The sequence below is a fragment of the Magnolia sinica genome, chromosome 19 (assembly GCF_029962835.1).
Source record: "Magnolia sinica isolate HGM2019 chromosome 19, MsV1, whole genome shotgun sequence".
Classification (NCBI taxonomy): domain Eukaryota; kingdom Viridiplantae; phylum Streptophyta; class Magnoliopsida; order Magnoliales; family Magnoliaceae; genus Magnolia; species Magnolia sinica.
In genome coordinates, this window is record NC_080591.1 from 22299184 (window position 1) to 22321228 (window position 22045).

The window sequence follows — 22045 nt, forward strand, 5'->3', positions numbered from 1 at the left end:
TATGAGCCCACCTGAGTTTTGGAATGAACTGTTTTTTGGAGTGTCTTCCTGGTCAGATGCACCTTCTTAGATGAAACATTCAAAACACCTGTAGGCTCCATGTAAATCTGAAAGGTTTGTAATAGTTGGGTTTCCATATCCCAACTGTTCCCTGTTGTGTGGCCCACCCAAATTTTGTAGAGGCCTGATTTTGACATACAGGGAGAAAAATAGGGAGCGCAAATGATTGTTTTATTGGATGTCATTAAAATATTATGGTGGGCCACAAATAGGCATACATCCATTGGAGAATAAGCATACAAAGCACCTTCATCTCTTCATCAATGCCTTTCTTTCTTTCTTTTTTTCAAAACCCAATTCAATCATACAAATAAGCTCACATGGATACAGGTAGCAAAAGCCACAGAAAACCAACAAAACAAGAGAGTCATAAACAACATTCATCAGATAAATCACACAAATATGCTGAGAGCCACGGCTCACAAGTCACATGAATGAAATCCAAACCATTCATCAGGTGGGCTACACAATGTGGATGGGCCCTGTCCAAAAACCAGGCCAGTCCACTCCTAGGGTGGACCATACACAAAAGAAGCTGATGGTAAAACAAAACTGGTCTATGTCCACATCCAGTGCACATGGGCAGCCCACCAGACAACTTGGCCTGATTTTTCAAGCTGGGCCATCGACATCTTTGATTGGTCAGCAACAGATGGGGCACCGGATCAAACCGTTCTCGTTGCACTCCCCACATTTCACCATCTTCTTCTTATCCTCATCCAAGACCTTGCAGCTCCCACTGCAATCCATGCACATGACGAACCGCATCCCTCCACACCCATCGCACGATGCTGTGGCCCGCGGGATACCCTCGAGCAAAATCCCCAATTTTCCCTCTTCTTCCAGCTTCATCACCTCATCTGCACCCCCAATAAGCCTCCCTTTGACAATGGCCATAGGAACTCTAACCTCCTTCTGCCCCATCAACACCCTCAGCTCCTCCCGAAACCCTGAATCCATTGAGATGTCCCGCTCAATTGTCCGGACACCGTAGGATTCAATCACTGACCGGACAGCATTGCAGTCCTCGAACGTCTTCCTGATCCCCCTCAATGTCGTCGTGTAAAGTACAACTGCATTCTCACCACCCGGCGGGCACCTCTTCTGGAACAATTCAAGCATTGTCTTTGATTCTCTTGACTTTCGGCTCTTGGGTATTGGAGACAACATCTTCTTGATCTGTTCTCCCTCCTCTGACAGCTCTCTTTCCATGGACTCGAGAAGATCCGGATCAAACAATGGGCTGAAGCTCCGCCTCGACATCGAGAACCCCGAATCGCTCCTCTGGATTTTAAGATCGGCCGGAGCATTCTTCAACCAAAATTCTGATCTTGGCGCAGCCGGTTTTGAATTCTCCAAAGAACTAAAAGGCCTCAACACCTGTTTTTCATTAAAATCCAACCGCCCACCGCTGCCAGGCCCGCACTCTCGTCTCCTATCATTCTCCTTCCCCTCAAATTTCTTCTGCCTTTTTGGGGATCGGGTCTGCTTTCTTCCATCGAACTCTGCAACAGTATGCATAAAAACATGGCTTTTAAGCACCGTCTTCGCTGGTGGGGAGATGGGTATTTTGGGGATTTCGTCTTCGAGGTCCTTCATCAGCTCCCAGGTATTGATGATCTCTGGTTCTTGTTCTGGAACCTTCTTCTGGGTGAGATGAGGGGGTGATTTCTTGGGTTCTTTGTTGGGTCCGGTGGCATCGAGCTGAAGCGCGCCGTAGGTGCTCGAAGTGAGGGAGACGATGTGACTGGAATAGTCGCCTTTGCTGAAGAGAATTTCTTGCTTGAGATCAGTTCTTGCCAGCTTAGATGAAACACAGCCCATCTGAATCCGACTGAGATTTCTTCAAATTCGATTTCTCTCCACCTTGAATTCTTGATCCTTTCTTCTTCTTCTCTTGTTGTTGTAGATTTCAAAACGTCTGTTTGGGGAGGTTTTGAATCTGAAAACGGTTGTTTTCTTTTTCTTTTCTTCTTCTTTCTTTATGTTCGTGAGTTTTGGGAGGGAGGGAGGTTCTGATTTTGCAACGGTCATGTGCGGGCCCAACGGTCGGAAAATGGAAATAAAATTTAATATCGAGGAGTGATAGGTGCAATCGCGCGAGTTTACTTCTCTTGCAAGCGTCAATCACGCGTGCTAACAGTGCACGTGCGAAAGATCTAATCTCGTCCACATTTTATGTCCTTATATTCACATGGCTTTCCCCACCGTCCTAACTTCCCTGATCGGATCTTCAAGTGGGTCAGGAGTGCCAAATAAATGGATGGTGGAGAAAGATCGATCAACGGTCTACATTAAAAGTTTATAAGTGGGGAACTATTCCATAGAGCATCACGATCGTTTAAAAGAGAATATAATATGAGATTTCCCCCCTTTTGGCAGATTGGATCTATCACATATGGATAAATTTTGGCACGTGCGAGATGCGAGTACCAGAAAAGTGCGCGCACGCGAGTGGACTTGCATTAAAGATTAATGTCGGAGGTGAAGAAAGAAAAGTTTCAATGCTCCGAAAGTGCATGGTCATCCGTAGTTATCCAAAAGTGCCACTCACACTTATAATTTAATAAGTCAATCAAAACCTTTAAATTGACTCCCTCGAAATATATGATACAAAATAATATCCATTAATTTTTTTAAAGAAAATATGAGCTTAGAAAATCAATATTTTATAATTAATATCCAATCAGTGATCTATAATCTAAAAATTATAATTATTGGCTCAATTTAGACTTTCAAAGAGGTAAAGTGATATTAAAAACATTTTAGACGGTTAGGATTGAGATATTGTGGTGTACACATTGTAGCGAAGATGCATGCATGTGTATAGATCTTCATACTCCAGCATCCTAACAGTTTATTCATTCTCGGACGGTTTTAAGTGGGCTGTTTAACCATGCGCACTCACTTACGAGGTTCGCTCGCCCTACAAGGGACGCTAATTGCGTCCTACCCTCGCCCGACTCCAGCTGGGAATGGGCAGCAGCTTTGAATTGCCATTGTGATGTACGGGTATTATCCACACCGTCCATCCATTTTTTCTTATAATTTTAGTATAAAAATCAAAAAATGAGGCAGATCCAAGCTCAACTGGACCACACCACAGGAAATAGCGGTGATAATGATTCTCACCGTTGAAACTTTTCTAGGGCCCATCGTGATGTTTATTTCACATCCAACCCATTCATAAAGTTACATATACCCGGATGAAGAGAAAACACAAATATAATTTCCATCCAAAACTTGTGTGTTCCCCAAGAAGTTTTCAACGGTAAGGGTTTAATCCCCATTGTGTAGTCCACTTGAGCCTTGTATCTAGTTAATTTTTTGTTTTACTCCCTAAAATGATAAGAAAAAATGGATGGACGGTGTGGATAATACCCATACATCACGGTGGTCACTCAAAACTGCTGCCGGTTCCCAGCTGGAGACACGAGGGGTAGGACGCAATCCACATTCCCCTACAAGAGTCTGCAGAGGGTGCCGTACATGCACATGTTTGGAACATTCAAGCCGTTTATGAGGTGGGATCCACAGAGCAGATGGTCCAGCTAAGAAGCCAGTCCTGTCCAAATCATGAGGTGGACCACAAATGTACTAAAACAATAATGGATGGTCTGAAAATATATATTTGCCAGGTTTCCTTACTCTACAAAAATGGCTCTTGTAATGAATGAAGACGTGGATTGGCCACCAGGACTTAACTAGAGACGGACGTTCCTGATAGGGACTCCGTGGGGCCCACATATGTGTTTTATATATGTAGTTCATCATTTTAACTAATCATTTTAGGGTGCGAGAATATAAAGGAGGCGAATCAATGGCTCAAATAAACCGTAGGAAGCACCGGGGATTAAACTCTTGTAGTTAAAAACTTCTTGTAGGCCACGACACTTTTAGATCAAGCTAGTATTTGTTTTTTTTCCCTTCAGCCAAGTCTATGTGACCTTATAATTAGGTTAGATAACAATGGTTTAAAGGGTGAGTATAATTGTCGCCGTTGCTTTCTATGGTGTGGTCTAATTGGACAAAAATGAATAAAACAAGTGCTTTAACAACATTGAGGAACCCTATGTGACATGGTATGTACCGTGGGTAATGTTCTATTACAACATGTTTTGAATTGCTTGATTTCATGCTCTTTTTTACTTTATTTATTTGTGCATTTAATGTGTGGACATCCTTGGTATACTATTTAACTTTTAGATTAACCTCGAGTACTATAAGAATTGGATTTAAAAGTTTACTTTATTCCTCGGAAGCCATCTTAGTACCCAATTAGATATTTAACTGTTAGAGACATTTGATTTTTAAAATAGATATTGGATGAAAATTTAAAAAATAACATATGAACTGCGGTAAATAAACCACTTAAGAATTAAAAGGAGATCATAATAGTTAAAAACTGAACAAACTAAAGTAAAACAAATATAATAATAATTTCTAAAGAAGTGAGGCATGTTATTCACACTATCTTAAAACAAATTTGTTTGCATAAATTGATGCATTAGGTCGTATCCCGAGACCTTACAAATTCAATTATCAATCACTTTATTTTTCAAGAATTGTTTGACTAAATTACACCTCATATGTAAATGTTCGTATTCTGAATTATAAATTCAATTATTTTTGTTATTGCAGCTTAGCAATTACAGCGTAGGATTATAGTTGCCACATGTTTATTTCATAAAGGTATGTCTATAAGTAGATTCCATAGCCATTTTGTTTCTTCTCCAACTTAGAGCAATAAATTAGGACTCTATGATTAATGAAAATATACATAATTATATTTTATTTCCATGAACCTGCAAACCCTAATATCCACTCATAAATTTAAACTTAATAAAAATTTTATCGTAGCAGCATCATATCTTTGCATGTGATCTTAATAAATTGCAATGAATAACTTAAATACAATAAATTCAAAATGTATATATTCTTAAATACAACTTTAATTGAGGTATTTAAAAGCCTAAATGAACCTTAATGAGTCTAGTTTTGAGGAAAAAATAAAGAGAAAATAAAAACCAAACTCAAATGAAAATGTTTTAAAATGTTTTGAAACTGTCTAAAAAATCGTCAGTTTCAAGCAATCAATACTTTGACTATTTTTTATTTTTTAAAATTCAGAATAAAATAAAAGTTTATAATATGAAAATAGACTTAATGATGAATAACTCTCTCTCTCTCTCTCTCTGTCTCTATATATATATATATATATATATATATATATATATATATATATATATATATATATATATATATATATATGGGAAAAGGTTTTATGCATTGAGTTCATGGGAAGTTCCCATGAGGTCGAGCTGTGTGGGCCCACCATGATGTGTGTCGAACATCAACACCGTGCATTTGATGGGTCCCATTTCTCAAAAATCAAGTTAATCCATGACTTTTGTGGGCCACACCACATACAGAAGTGGGGAGGGGCCGTGCACCGTTAAAACATTCATAATTAGCTTTTTGGGCCCACAGAGATGTGGTTTGCAAATCTAGCCCATCCGTTATGTGTGTCCCACTTGCATGAGGGTTCAGACCAAGTTTCAGCAGAATTAAAAACTTAGGTGGGCCCCACCAAGTGCTTTTATATGTTTTAACGGTGTTTCACATGAATTTAGATGGTATGGCCCACTTGAGTTCCATATACGGCTGATTTTTGAGATATCCCATAATTTAGAGGGTACCCATCAAATGCACGGTGTTGATGGTCGACACGCATCATGGTGGGGCCCACACAGTTCGACCTCACGAGAGCTAATCGTGAGGTCGAGCACATAATACCTTTTCCCTATATATATATATATATGGCCATTCATTAACTAAAAATATCATAAGGAAGAAATATGCCAGAATTGAAAATTTTTACAACTACAAGTTTCCTATGAACTAGAAATCACTTAACTGGTATGGGTTGAACTCACCATAACTTAAGAAGAAAATATATAAATTCTTTTTAATTAAAAAATAAACTATATTCTCATTACAAAATATATTCTTATGTAGAGCAGTTATACTTGCTCATCTTAACTATATTTAAGAACAACCATGAGTCTCAAAATATTTTACAAAATTTTTAAAAACAAAATCTAACTTTAATAAATGTAAAAAGAGCTTCCCAAGGCATACATGAATTTTAAAATTTATTTTATTTTTGGTACATACTACATGGTCGTAAAACTAAACATTATAAAGCTACTTAAATGTAGTTGGACTAAATTTTTAGACTTGGCTCGATTTATAAGTTAAGTTTTTCTCTTAAATTGGGCTAAGGGAAGGTGAATCAACCTCTCCCATTTAATACAACATGATATCTTTCATATTGATAACTAAAACTGCATATCTTCTTTGACTATCTTAATACTAACTAACATATATATGATATTTTTGTCTTATTGTCCTGGTTTATTTATATACCTATTCAACTTACCAATCACATATACTATATCAAGTCTAGGATAACTCATTAAGCACAAGAGATGACTTATAATGCTAGAGTATTTAAGTTGAGATATACTTTCTCCATTGTTGTTAAATAATTTTAAATGATGATTATAAGAATTATTTGCAGGTGGACAATGTGAGTAGATATACTTCTTTAATGTTTCCTTAACATAATAAGATTAGTATAATGTAATTCTTTTAAAATCTTTAATAATTTTGATTCTTAAGATTACACCTATCTCTCTTAAGTCCTTCATGTTAAATGAGATGACAAAAATAATTTGGTCTCACTCATAATTTTCAAATTGATATAAAAAAATTTATATATTATCCACATATAGACATATAATGACATATACATTATCAAAAAATTTGTTATATACACATTTATCAGATTAATTAATTATAAAATTATTAGATATCAAAATTTGATCAAATATCTCATACTATTGTTTTAGATTTTGTTTAAAACCATATAGAAACTTAATTAATTTATGTGCTTTCTTTTCTTATTTTGATACAACAAATCACTCAAGTTGATTCGTGTAAGTTTTGTTTTTCTAACTCATTAGTTAGAAATGTAGTCTTAAATCTATTTAATAAGTCATACGATTATAAATATTAGTAATTGATTTAACATTTGAATTATTATAATTTAGTAACTAGTAAGTATGTGCTAAAGAAGTTAATCAGTTCATTTTGTTTGTACCCCTTGGCCACTAATCTAACATTAAGTAGTTTATTACAATGAATTATTTAAATAATCACTTATATCGTATAAGTTTTCTATCTTTTGGTAAGTCTATTAGTTATTAAATATGGCTATCTAAAATATAATCCATTTAATTGTAAATAGCCTTTTTCTAAAAGGCATAATTTATTATAAAAAAATACTCACACACAATAGATGTAGGACAGGTCAACCATAAAAATAAAATGATAAAATAAAATGCCAAATGATAAACAAAAAATAAGAGACAAGAAGCATAGAGATGTACATGGCTTGAAAATATATTTACATCTATTAAGTAATAAAACATGATCTTCTTCTTCACTAAAAATAAGATAAATAGAAATATAATACTTATTTTTCTTCTGCTTATATAAAATTTTTCACATCAATGCATACCCTACAAGAGGATGAATGAAATACCCTTCTCTGCATGTGCTTTTCCTTATATATATATATATATATATATATATATATATATATATATATATATATATACAGAAATCTCTAGATGATTAGGCTTCACTAAACATGTATGTATGCACATGCATACGAGGAAAGAGATCAAAAGACGTCTCCCAAGAGAAGACATCCTCATGTCACTACCTTAGGATGGTGGGTGTCTCTACCGCCACAACATCTCTAACTTGAAGATTAGTTTATTTAGTAATGTAAAAAACATTCTTAACAATAGTTATCCAAATGTCATCAATTGTCGAGTAATAACAAGCATACGAGAAGTACTACACCAAACATACTTCCCATTTCTAATAGGCTTCGCTAGAATATTTATTACGTTTTCATCAGTATAAATCTTCTGCAATAAGATATAACCATATTCAACTACATCGCAAAAAAGATAATATTGAACATTGATATGCTTGGTTCGAGTATGAATTATTGAATTTTTAGCCAAATGTAATGTATTTTAACTGTCACAATGAATTATCACCACTTTGTACTTGAATTTTATTTTTTCTAGCTATCTCTTCAACTAAATACATCATTTGCATACTTGTGTAGCTGACATATATTTATTTTTTAGTAAATATGGTCATAACTGATTGTAATTTTAATATCTAACTAATCACACAGTCAGTCGAAGAGAAAATATTTTAGTGATAGATCTTCTTTTATCACGATTTTCAGCGAAATTTGCATTCATAAATCCAATAAATTTTAAGTTTTGAGCACTATAACAATGATCTTTACTGGGTTCACCATACATTTACGATTACTTTTACTGCTTGTATTATATTTAGTCTGGTACACACCTATTAACTGATTTATATGTTGGAAGAAATAAGGTGAGAAAATTCACATTCATATACATTCACAAGAAAATGCCACATTCACATTAAAGAAACAAGAGCATATATTTGGAGTGCCTTTATCATTATCTTGATTTCTTATTATGTTACAGGTTGTGATATACCACAAGCCCTTAATTATACTATATAAAGTAATCATTAATTATAATACAATAATATGTTATAAAGTAGTTGATTTAGAATAAGAATTAGAGTTGTTATTAATGCAGATACATAATGTTTGTAATGCATGATGTAGTAATGCACACAAAGCGCAGTTCTGTCTTCAGTGGTAGTGGGCTCTATGTCATGACTAATAGAAGGAAATGAGCTCTGCGCCCTCCTCACATAATGAGGTAAGGAGTGATTTGCATGAATGAGCATGAAGCCAAAGAGCATAAGTCTCAATACTTGGAATCATGCCAAATGATGACAATATATAAAGTGTTCTATTAGGAGCATTATAACTTAAGCATAAGATATACCGAAGTGGTAGATATTAGTGTTAATGCATTGATTTGTGCATCTTGTTTGTCAATCATGAGAGTTTGTATGTCATGTATTCAGTTGAGTCCTTTGAAGCTGAAAATTGAAGACACAAGATAACATGAGCATTAATAAGTAAAGAACAGGTAAATGAGATACCTTGGTAACCTTAGCCTTGATTCAAAACAACATTTAAACATTGAGATGACCATAATATTAATAGGTAAACCCCGTGTGATCATCCCTTAGCCTTTCGAGGCTTATTGAAACATGATAGGATAGGCTATAGAGGTTCTTGAGCTAATAGAAATTTAAACTACTCAAACAAGCAATCTTGGTAGCGTGTTCGAGCAAAGCTCGATCGATCGAGTCGATTGACTGAATATGGTCTAAAACATCCAACAAGCTCTGTCCTAAATATGAATTAGTTCAAGTGCTCGAAGCACAAGCTAGATCGATCGAAAAATCATCGATTCCTCCTGAGCGATCGAGCTTGATTGATTGAATATGACCAAAATAGTCAAGCGAGTTCTCTGGACTATTTCAACCTAACTCGATCAATCGAAGGCCATGCTTGATCAATTGAGCCTAGTCATGAAAGATTTATTAGAGTATTTTTGTTACATTGTATTCATATCTTTAGGCAAATTATGAATTTTAATATTTAAAGATCCTAATGCATTCCAAGCTCCACCAAACTTACCAGGTTTTATTCCATTGAAATTCATATTATTTTCTTAGTGATTATTCACTCTAACAAGAAAGTCATGATTTCAAGTCATCTCTAGAATTTAGACACCGATTCTATAGAAAAATCATAATGGCTATCAAGTAAAATCTCTTAGGAATTCAACTTCCTATTAGTTATAGGATATTCTACCTACCTCTCATTACATTGGTTATATCAAAGGAGCACTATATGCAATGTGTTTGATCTTTAAGATGAAGCCCTGGTAAAGCATCGACATCATGACCAGGGAAGCAAATGGGAGATGATTGAAGTACGAGAGGGTGTCAGTTAAGAAACTCAAGACGACGCATCGACGAGCTTAATTCGATAAGTGTCATTGAGTGAGTCCATATACACTCATTCCTTATACAAGAGTTTGATTACCAAACGCGATTAGGTTCTTGTGTATGACCTAAATCAAGACTTTGTGTAGACCTAAACTCTTAACTGAGTGTGTATATGTTAGTCTCCAAGGAAACATTCGGTAGGAGTAAATGCAGGTCCTTTGATTAGGACTAAGGTTCATGGTGAGCTTATAAAAAACCACGCAAATATCTGAGGGAGCCGGTCATTGTGTATGATTGTAAAGGTTAGAAGTTAACTTGATTTAAAACTTTTAATAGTGAAATCTGGTACACTTGTGGGTTGAGTGCGTTCGCCGGGAGTTGAGAAGGAAAACCAAATCACTATACATGCTTATATTTGAGATTATCTTTGTGCACTTATTTAATTATGCTTATGTGATTATTTAGATGAATTATATGTATGTATGATTAGATGAATGTTAAGATTAGATCAATAATACATTACACACACATGTACACTATCATGTTTATAGACTAGTTGCTCCATAGGTATATCTATTGTAGTTTATGTCATTGGACTTATTAATAACTTGAATATTATGGTGTTAAATTATTTTACTTAATTTAATTGTATATTAGTTTAAGTTAAGCAATTATCCTCTATCCTTACTCCACGCCAACCTTGTCTGTACTTCATTCTAGTCTTTCGTCTCCTTTGTATAGCTTGTCTATATGTTAAGTGATAGGCGAGGCCCAAATCCTATTTTGTTGGGACCCGTCTGAATGGTTGTAAATTTCAAGTTTACATCAATACAACTTCTCAATTTTTTTTATAAAGTTAAGCAATTGTGTTTAAATAGGTATAAATTTTAATTGGTCCTAATCACCTCTCCATAGGATATAGCCTTTATTCTATAGATCTGACAAGCTTCTAAAGTGTTGTGGTAAATTATTCTATGCAATTTCAGTAGATATGTGGTACAACCGTAGAAAAAGTGTGGAAGCATGGTTGGACGACAGGTGTAAAGATGCTCTGAAATCATATGATCCAAAGAGTTGTTGGATATGTTGGATCCTATCATGTAAATAATGTACTTTATGATGTGTAATGGATGGTCTTAACCATAGAATGAAATGAACAGTCTTAGCCATCTGATGTGGACCATAAGAATGACGTTGCTTGCTATGATGAACAATTTATATAGTAGAGATTTTTCATAAAATTTTGTGTGTGGTAAAAGTACATGGCATGAAAATGGGTTTCCATATGCTTAATTCATATAACATTACCCGCGTGCATGGAATGTTGCTCATTCTCTACGTCAAACGTAAGTGTAGTCATTGGGATCATGACTGTTGGTTAAAGGATCACCACATCCTAATCATTATTAATGACCTTGTGTGGGACTTCGAATGTGGCCCGTTTAAATAACGATCCTAGACATTGCTAATGCATTGGATGTTAATTGCAGATATGATAAATAATCTTGTATAGAGCGTTGTTCCTAGTCTATTATAATTAATTGTTACAGATACTGTGGGTCATCCAATTGATGATTTTGATGATGCTGGATATACTGGACAATCAATATGAGTCATTGTTATTAGTGACTAAAATGGATGAGTCGCTATCTAATCAATGACCTCAATGACATAGGCAAGAGATAGATTATTGTTCGCAATGATGGAAGAAAAGGGCACACCCATGGCCATTAAAGCTTAAATAAGGTCATTATATGGCATGTTGGGTTGTACCTATGAAGATGAGTATAGTTGCTATCAACTCTACTATGGACATTGATGAAAAGAGTGCCAATTAATTTGGATGAGAGGATCACTGAAAGCTCTGGGGTTCAATTGGGTCATGCTCTTAAATGAATATGAGACAAATTGTTTGCATGAGTCATGTCTATGAACAAACACATGTATTATATTTGAATAGGGTATTTAGAATCTGAATCCAAAACAGAACTATAGATTATGGGTTTTAATATAAGAAACTACATCATTCGTACATTCATATCAATGTCCAATAAAAGTAAATTTAAGTCATACATAATCATAAAAGATATCAAGTTCACTACCCTATCAACTCAATCATCAATTAACTTTAAAAGTAAAATACTATAAGAGAGTTTGAAAAATTTCTATTATAACAAACAATTTAAAGAAGATAAACTAATCTTATCAAATATAAACTGCTAAGTGAAATCAAATCATGTCCAACGCATCAGGCACTAGCAATAGTATCCGGTATCATCAAATACTCTCAACTTGTACTTAAAATGGTTAACGCATAATGAGCTCCATAACTCATAGGGTTACTTCGCACCCACGAGTTGAAAAATTTCAAGGTTGTAAGATAGTTCAACATGTAACAACAAATTATGATTTATAAGACAACATAATTTACTGTGAACACTTCAACGTCTGGTAAGCATTTGTCATATAAGCTTAATGTAATGGTAAGATTCTTCGGGATAAATATAAATAAATTCACAGTTTGAATCCTTTTTGGGGATGACCTATGCGACCGATGCTGTCCATTTTAGGGAATGACTCAGGGCAGGGTACTAATACACCTATTTTAGGGATTAAACCAAAGACAATACCGTGACCATTTTGAACCTCCCAGGCAGAACACCGTGCATCTAAAATTTAAAGGAGTTCGGGCAAAGCACCCATGTGATATATATTTTTAAAATGACTCTAGGCAACATACTTTATAACTATTTTAGGAAAACCCAGGGCATGACACTCATGATGTCCATTCCGGGGATGACCCTGGGCAGTGCACCCATAACGTATGTAATAATATCCCAAAGTATATTTCATACTTAAACAAGTAACAACAACGATTTCCATGATTAAGGCATAATCTCAAGCAAAGCTTAATTAACAACACATCACACAATCTAAAATACGTCAACATAACTTTAAATTATCTCTAAGAGGTCATAAATTTCATACATGGTGTAAATCTAAATTCAGCAACACATCATAGTAATGTAGGGCATAGATCTAGATTCTATATATAAGCTTGATATAAAACTTGTGCCATAAACATGAAAACCATATAAGCATAGCATGTTAAAATGATTCATAAATATAGATCCAATATAAGTATAATAAATTAAAGGGTCTACATTTTTATATTGTACCATATATTTAGGTGTAACAAAATCTCAATTTTAATGTAAACAATGACAATTTACGATGCATAATTAAAATACAAAACAAGATATTCATCATGTACTTAAACCTACCTACCTATATAAATTGAAAATTTTCAACTATGGAAGGATCACCTACCTATTCTAATATAAAAAGGTCTAATAAGATGCCGAACGCTATGTAGAGTGGTAATCTCAAATTACTAGGCTTGATCCAACTCGGCCGAAGAATTAGTGCAACTTGGTCAATCTTAGGATTAAAATGTTAATTTCTATTGTGAAAATAACGTGCTTGATTACCTCATATTGACCTTAAGGTTTGTAGCTTAGGTCGAGTTCAAAGACAACCAACACCTTAGCTCACTAAGTTGACTCAATGACTCATAATGAAATTTTAAAAATGATAACAATGCACGAACAATGAGTTACACTAAATTTATTATGAGGTGAGATAACATACCTTAGAGATGCAATACATGAGATCTGAATGAGTGGTTAAGATTTTTTATGAACGGATCGTCGTAATCCACCATAATGTGTTGACTCGCTGGTGCAACTCGGTGGGTTAAATCGCCTAACAATGCACTTTGTCTCTCTCTCTTGGCTTCTCTATCTCTCTTTTAGTTTCCATTCTGATTTTTTTTTTGCCCCTCACGTTCTCTGCAGAGATATAAGGCTTGTTCTCGCTATCTGATTCGAGAGTCTGACTTGCACAAGGAGACATTGCATTAGGTGCAAGACATTAGTTAGACTTGAGTTTTCTAAGTTTACACGCTATTATGACTCCTAGGTAGTATTAGGTGGGCCCCACATAGCATTTCATTCCTAAAATTAGGTTAAAACAACAATCGCGTGGTGGGTTTTTGATAACATTAATGACAAAATCTCGTCCATAGTATCTTTCTTTGTTTCGAGTGTTTTGAACTGTCATTGGGGTAGATAGAGCTTGTGGCCCATACATTTCGAAGGTTTAGATAAATTTTTCATGATGAGTTCAAGTTTGAAAGGAAATGACCGCCATATGATGCCACTATGATACACGGAAGGAAGAGAGTGTGGGACTCTCTTTAGTTGGTTATTCGGACAGTAATGAGTTAGAGAAAAGGATGTCGTTGCGTTCGAAACTTTGGACGACTGGGATTCGAAGACTATTCACATGGATCATGAAAAGAAAACTATTTACGGAGGGAGAACGAAAACATCGATCTTTTCAACTGCGACAGACGTTGTAATAATGGAAAGAGGTTTGGTATCCGGTTTCTGGCAAGGTATTATGCCCCAAAAATCGGCACTCAGGTACAGAGACCCTGGTCCCGAGTTTCTGGGTGTGAACCAAATAAGAATGCATATGTGATCTTGTTCAGATTTACATTCATTTCACACACGAATATTTAGAGTAGTGCAATTCAATTTAGCAGATCCAAAGCGAGGTAGAGATAATACAAATTCATAAATATATGACTAATAGTCAAAGTACAATTCCAATAGTGGTGATCGCTCAAAATGGAAATTATATAAGCCACAAAGATAATACAATAAAATTAACACATAAAACACGCCTATTTAGGGACTCCAACATATACATGCACAAAATTTAAATAAAAGCAGTGTCTTCTAGTTTCACTTGACATTCCCAAGATATCACGGTGAAAGTGCAAGCCAATCCAAGTCAACCGTCCGGAGGCCTCGATAGTACCTGAATGTATAACATCGCTTGATTGATGTTTTAAAACACTATCCCAGGTGGCAGTGAGTAACTAACTCAGTGATGCCATTAGTTCTAAGTTACACATGTGATCGAGACAATCAACACATATAATGATAAACAAGTAAATAATCACTTCTAAATACTCTTTGTTAAATGTACGTATGAAATCATGACATGATGCATGCCCTTACAATCTAATACTTCCTTGCAAATGACTTTAATGCGTATTTCATAAATGCTAACACTCCCCCACAAAGCGACTCCAACGCCAATCGCAATATCCTATCTAATGAAATGTGATTGATGCATATGTTAGTCGAGTAATTATTAATTTTCATTCATCCAACATATTGAGGTAGCAATGATATCACCATTTTATCATGAACTAGATCACAAGGCTCGGGGTGACTGTAATAGCTCATCACCTGTGTCCCTTGATCAGTTTTTGAGTTCATCACCCAAGCGACGACTCCCCAGCCAATGCGAGATTAACATTGGCCCGACCGATCTTAAAGGACCCGTATGATACATGATTAGTCACCTCATCGACATGGTGGAGGACGATCGCAATTGATGCAAGAGTCATTACCAAATGTATTGTGGTGTGGTTGCGACATCCATTCCATTTATGATATAGTAAGTTCGTAACCTTCATGATTGCTCATTGGTCATTACGGGGAGGCTCGTCACCCCAGTAAAGGACGATAACTCGGACACGATGTCCCATACTACTATGCCCGACTCATGAGTTTAGTGGATTGTACTGTCGATAGTTATAAGAAGACTCGTTTAATGGAAATAGGGTATACTAGATTTCACTTGGTCGTTATCATATATTGTGAACATACACGATCAATCGGCCATTTAGACTATTTTGATTGACCTGGGAGAACTCCGACGCAATTGACATTGGGTGCATGCATTCTGCATAGTCCAACTATTTTCAGTCGTTCATGTTCAACCCCGGGTCGATTGAACAAGTCTAGGGTGGCCAACCCAACTCGGGATGCCCTTTCTATTTGATCGATTTATTGATTAACCATTAACTTACACAATTCTAAATATCAATACAAACTAAGCATACATTAGGTAATCAAGTGAGACTTCGTATAACCCTAAATTTAACAATTCATTCATCCAGGCATTTCATCAAACATGTGAGCATCCACAAGTAATAACACGTATTGCAATCAAAATTGAAATGTAGATATGTTAGAATGCAACAAACTATCTATAACAAGACATCATTAACTAAGACCCTTAAGGGTTGATAAAAGACAATGTAGGAATAATGGTCTGCACCTTATGACGATTCGCCCGACTCACGACACTCTTGGGGTTATGGTGTTAAGGAAAGATTGTCGAGAACCTAAGCAAACATGGAAGCTTATAAGATTTAAAAAGAATTACCTATAAGACCTAAACCTATAAACATGACTCGATACTTACCTCCATTCATCGCCGAATTAACACCGATGAAGGTCCGAGAGCGGACAATGTTGCTATAGAGGGGATAAAAGGGTGGAGGTGTACAAATCCTTAAACTTCCAAGCTCTCTCTCTCTCTTATCTTTTATCCTTTCTCTTCTTTCACTTCTCTCTTTAAAACTAGGGCTCAAAATTCATATGGGGAGAAGGGTGTGAAATGAATGGGTATTGATAGTGCCAGAAAGTGTACAAATGGCTCTAATGGCCATTTGTTCACTATACTAACCTTAAGTGAGGTTGTTTTCAACTGATGGGACCCAATAGGGGGTGTACGGGTCAATCTAAGCTATGTGATTAGTGTCCCACTAGGTGATCTATGTTTGGACACAACTATCTGATGATTGGACGTGATGATTAACCGATAAAACCCTAACTTAAATCGACAGTAATTGAGTGTCGATTGGGTCTATAACTATATAGATGTGAACAGGGTAATAATTTTGATCGGTGCCCTAAATTTGGTCATCATCTAACAGTCCGAAATCTCTAACTTTGGCAAAGACCGGATACAGACAAATCACTTAAGTTCTTGACAGTTTCTAAGGGCATTCACACATCCCATGCACTGGCCTTGCGAGTCCAAGTTGAGTGATTCAAGACGCAATCTTAGCTCCATGTCGCGCGATGAATGTCAAGTCTGCAAAGACGAACATTTTTATATAGTCTCATGTTTAATGGCCCACTGATGAGCGGTTTAGAGCTTGTTTGGATAATTAAAGTATTTTTGAAATAATTGGGTAGTAAGATTTATTGTGCGTGGTGATTACGATTTGGATTAATTAAGTTCATAGTGTGGCTTAAGCTAAAAGAGTAATTGGGTCAGTTTGGTATGTTCATTAAGATCCGACTCCTAGTTGTCTCGGCTTTAGGTAGGTCTTTATTTAGTTACGACTATCTTGATTAATCAGTAATAGGTCGGTTAGATTTGGACCTTAGATGAACAAATCATGAGGCTAGACTCGAGGTTTAAGTGATCGGGTAGATTCGTTGGCTTCCTACAGTTGATTAATTGGATTTGTACGGTTTTTTACTGGTACCACCTACGTATAGGGTCACCTTGAGCGTCAAGGGTCAGTAAGTGATAATGTAAGCTAATAACGAAAATTTTCAAGGATATTTGAAAATCCAAAATAGTGAAATTCTGAGATGTTACCCAAGGCTAGGTGGGGTCCATAGATATGAAGGATGCAAGAGCAAAGCTGTTCATCGAGTTTGGCAAATCTTGAGTAGCGATGGTGCAAAATATGAGGCAAGTCGGGAGATCTGATGGGCCGCACAGGGAGGTCTTGGGCAAGGGATATCAACAACCAGGCTTACTTGAGGGTCCAGGTCCAAAGGAAGTTTTAGATCAGTGATGTGAATTTCTAACATGATGAACAATCAGAGTCAGATGGGTTTTGGTTCTTCTGGGGTGAGACAAAGGCGAAAGGAAGAGAGGAATTCGAGGTCTTTACTTCGGGCACGAGTTCGGTTAGCTCTTGGTTAACAACGCTAACCATAAATTAAATTTTTTAAGATAAAGTTAGGTGGTTAATAATGCCTAAATATTACATATTAATCATTTCAATTACATTAGCTTTCCTGGTATTTAAGTGCTAAATTGATTTAATTACATATTTTTTTTTTCATGCGAATATATTTTAGATTTAAAATAAATACATACTTAAAAGGATAGATTAAAACTCAAAAAGAGATCAAGCTGAAGGTAATAGAGAATTGGTGATTTGGAGGACATTATTGAAGATTTTATATGTCAAAGATCCAATAAAATAAAATACAGAGGATGGAGAAAAGACTCAAAAATCACTGCATTAACAGAAGTAACAGACTATTTGATCCACTTGAGGTTGGTTAAGTCCGACCGAATGTGCACAAAACAGCCTAACGATAAATTGTGATTTTCAGAGTGAATTTGGCTTGAAACTTAGGTGCAACCAAAGCTATGTTCAGTGGTCCACTAAAGGAGAGTTCGGTGCGACCTGAAGGAGACTGATACTTCAAAAGAATATCGAGGAAATTCTACTGCAACTGAGAGACCAATTCCGTGCGATCGAAGTGATGTTCGGTGCAACCGAAGGCTACCATCGATGCAACCGAAGCGTAATAAAAGTGCATAAATTTGAAGTCAGTTATAAGTTGGTGCGAGTTTTTATTATTATTTAAAGGGGTGTTTTAGACTTTTCAAAGTATGAATTAGGGCTTATGAGAAAGACCTAGGGGTGGTGGAGCTTCCACAAAGTCGTCTTTCTTCTTCGATCATTCGGTTCTAATTTGTCATTTATATTTATATTTTGTTTTTCTTCTATAATATTAATAATGTTAGGTTAATCTCTTAGATAAGGCTAAGGGATGAAGCTTGTAGTTAATTACAATATTTAGTTTATTTGATTTAATAACATCAGTTGAATAATAATAGTAGATTGAAATAGATTTGGATTTATTTTGAAGTCTTTGAGTTTTTTATTTCTGGATTTGTTGTGCACTATGGGTACAATAAATGTTTTGATTTAACAATTGTTTAGCCTAAATTAGAGAATGATTCAATCTGTATAATTGATTGATTCATTGTCACTTAAGGGTGCTTTAGACTCTTTTGATGATTGAGATCTAAGTGCTTCATAAGAGAATCATTCAATTGAAATCATATTTATATTGGTGTTGATGATTGGTTTAAAAGAATTATCTTTCAATTTGATAAGATAGAACTTCGATTCCAATTGAGTTATAAAAGTTGAATCAATAAATGATATATTATGATTGTTATAAGTGAATTTATAGATTTTTAGTATTTTATTTTTATTTTTTTAAAACTATTTTTACTTTGCTTGATTAAAAACCCAGACATCCTTTACCTTTATATTAGTTCTAGGTTGTGTTTTCCATTCCCTGAGGATTTGACATCGGTCTTTCTGAATTATTACTGCATCGCAGCCCTGCATTTGGGGTTGTCAACCCTTAGGTTCGATCAAATTTTTTACGTCATTGTCGAAAAGTGGCGTTGAACACAATAGGTTTAGGTTTTCTATTTTATGTTAGATTTTTCTTTTTTTCTTTTGAATTTTTCTAACTTAGGGTTTTTTGTAGGTTTTCTAATTAATTTTTTTAAAAGGGTTTTTGCTACTTTAGATTTTCTAACATTGTTAACATCGGTTGCTTATCTTTGTTTATAGGATATTCAAGTCTATTTATTCCCTACCGATAACATAATTTCTTATTCATTCTACTTGCTTCCTTAATTGTTGTAGAACTTAGGACTTATGAGTAGAATTATGTTTTGCATGATTCATGCCCAAGTAGGTAAGAGACCATACATCAAGACTTCTGAGTGAAGGAGGTTTGGTAAACAGGTTTGCAATCCGTCGAGGAGTTAGAAAATACTTAAATACTTGTGAAACATCTTCTAGAAATATGGTCAAAACTGAACAATACAGACAATATGTCACAACCACTTGTCCCCTTGTTGGATTTCGCAGAATTGACCTCATTCGATGATTATCTAATTTCTCTTTGGATTTCGTAAAATTAGGCTCATTCGACGATTCATCTAATTTCTCATTCTTCTGGGTTTTAGGATTTGTACAATCCTTCTTCATATGTCCTGTCCTGCCATAATTTTAATATTTCAACTTTTCTTTGCCATTCAACTTGGACCTTGATCGTGACTTCTCCTTCTCTCGTTCAGACATTCTTCCCTTAGTAACTAGTGCACCCGTAGAAGTACCTTTCCCATCATTATTCATTCTTAACTTCTTCGAATGAAGAGATGTGATAACAATATCAAGGTCCAAGGTATTCCTATCATGGCACAAAGTATTCACCAGATACTCATAGGAATCTAGAAGAGATATTAACAAAATTAGGGCTTTGTCTTCTTCATCAATCTGCACATTCACACTTGTTAGTTTGCAAATCAGTTTGTTGAAGGTGTTGATGTGCTAGGAGAGATCTGACCCTTTCGCTATCTTCGAATTATACAATTGCCTCTTCAAATGTAGATGATTCGAGAACAACTTTGTCATGAAGATGCTCTCCAACTTCGTCCATAAGCCCATGGTAGTTATCTCATTGATGACATTATAAAGGACTTCATTAGCCAAGTACAATTGATTGTGCTTATCATCATCTAATCAAGTTCATCCCAATCCTCTTCTCTCATCGATTTAGGACGTTTCACTTTTCTAAGGAGTGCTTAATGCAGCTCTTGTTGAATTAGAAGAGCTTTCACTTTCAACTTCTATAATTCAAAATTATTTTTAGCCATGAATTTCATTGTCTCGAACTTCACATTTGATCCCCTCGATGCCATGTCTCAAATTCTATCTGAAAACCCAACGTACACTCTTATGCTACTTGTTGGGGACGGAACAAGCCCTAACACGACTTGTCTAGTGTGGAAGCAACTTCAGACAGAATCACACAACGCAATAGGGAAAGGTAAAATTCACGGAACCATAGAGAACACATGATTTTTACGTGAAAAATCCTTGTGAGAAAAAATCACGGCACCAAGCGACAAACAATCTTTTATAATTAGAAAATTACAAGAAACTGAACAACTTACAAATAAGAAACCTAGCTTTCTCCCTCAAAACCCTTTGGCTCGTCTCTGCATTACCCTAATCACGTAATTGCAAGCTCGCATGCGCGCGCGCACACACATATATACAAATATTTCATACTTGATTAGAAGCTAATCCCATACTTACACGTTAAGTCCGGTTGGATTGGATGGACTTTCAGTTAGATTGATTTAAACCGAAGTGAAAATTTGGGTCGAACCAAAATAAGCCAAAACACCACTGCTAGCAACAACCCAAATCTTTTATATTTATATTTATATTTATTTATTTTTTAACCGAAAAAAGGTTCGGTCAACTGGAAAATTGCTTGTTTGGGCATATTAAAAGCACTCGATCAACATATATCTCATCAATAAACCTTTGGAGTTATTGATCTAGGACGCACATCCACATGCACAAAATCATTCTTATAAGCAAACGGTACATTTCGCTTAATGAACAGATCCTAGGGCGCAAATAGGTTAGGTTAACCTAATGGGTCATGTCTAATGACCCGTAATTAAATGGGCATGGTCTAAAATTTGGAGCCACAGAGCAGGTGTGGGTTCAAAAGTTTAATCTAATTATTAAATTGGTCATATATGGGATCCAGAGCTATTAATGGACTGCGCAAGCCCGTTGAGCTATCGAGCTTGGCCTGCTGCAGGCTGGTGTTGGACTGGAGTATCAGGCCCAAGGACTGAGCTCAGGCTTAATATTCAGGCTCTTTTCTCAATGAGGCCGGGTCTAGACCATGTATAATGGCTTGTCACCCTACCCCACCCCACCCCACCCCACCCCACCCCATTAGGGTTTGCAAATGATATTTTAACATACAAATATGTAAAAATCTTCATTTACTCTGTTGCATTGCTCATGTTTGTTTCTCACTTAAGAAACACTTAAGCCTGGTCTTGATCACACCATAAACATTTTGGTCTGGGCTAGGGCTAGGCTATTTTGGCTTGTCATGGACCCTGGCGTGGCTTGTCATGGACCCTACAGGCTCGGGCCCATATTGAACAATCTGGACTGGGCTTG

The 22045-nt window shown here is 35.7% G+C and overlaps 1 protein-coding gene across 1 annotated transcript; it reads right to left on the reverse strand.

The window, feature by feature from the left end:
• Nucleotides 1–210: 210 nt before the first annotated feature.
• On the reverse strand, nucleotides 211–2085 carry LOC131235401 (uncharacterized protein At3g28850). Its single transcript, XM_058232575.1, has one exon. It carries the CDS (start codon nucleotides 1882–1884, stop codon nucleotides 703–705), a length of 1182 nt encoding a protein of 393 aa, XP_058088558.1. The 5' UTR covers nucleotides 1885–2085; the 3' UTR covers nucleotides 211–702.
• Nucleotides 2086–22045: the final 19960 nt, after the last annotated feature.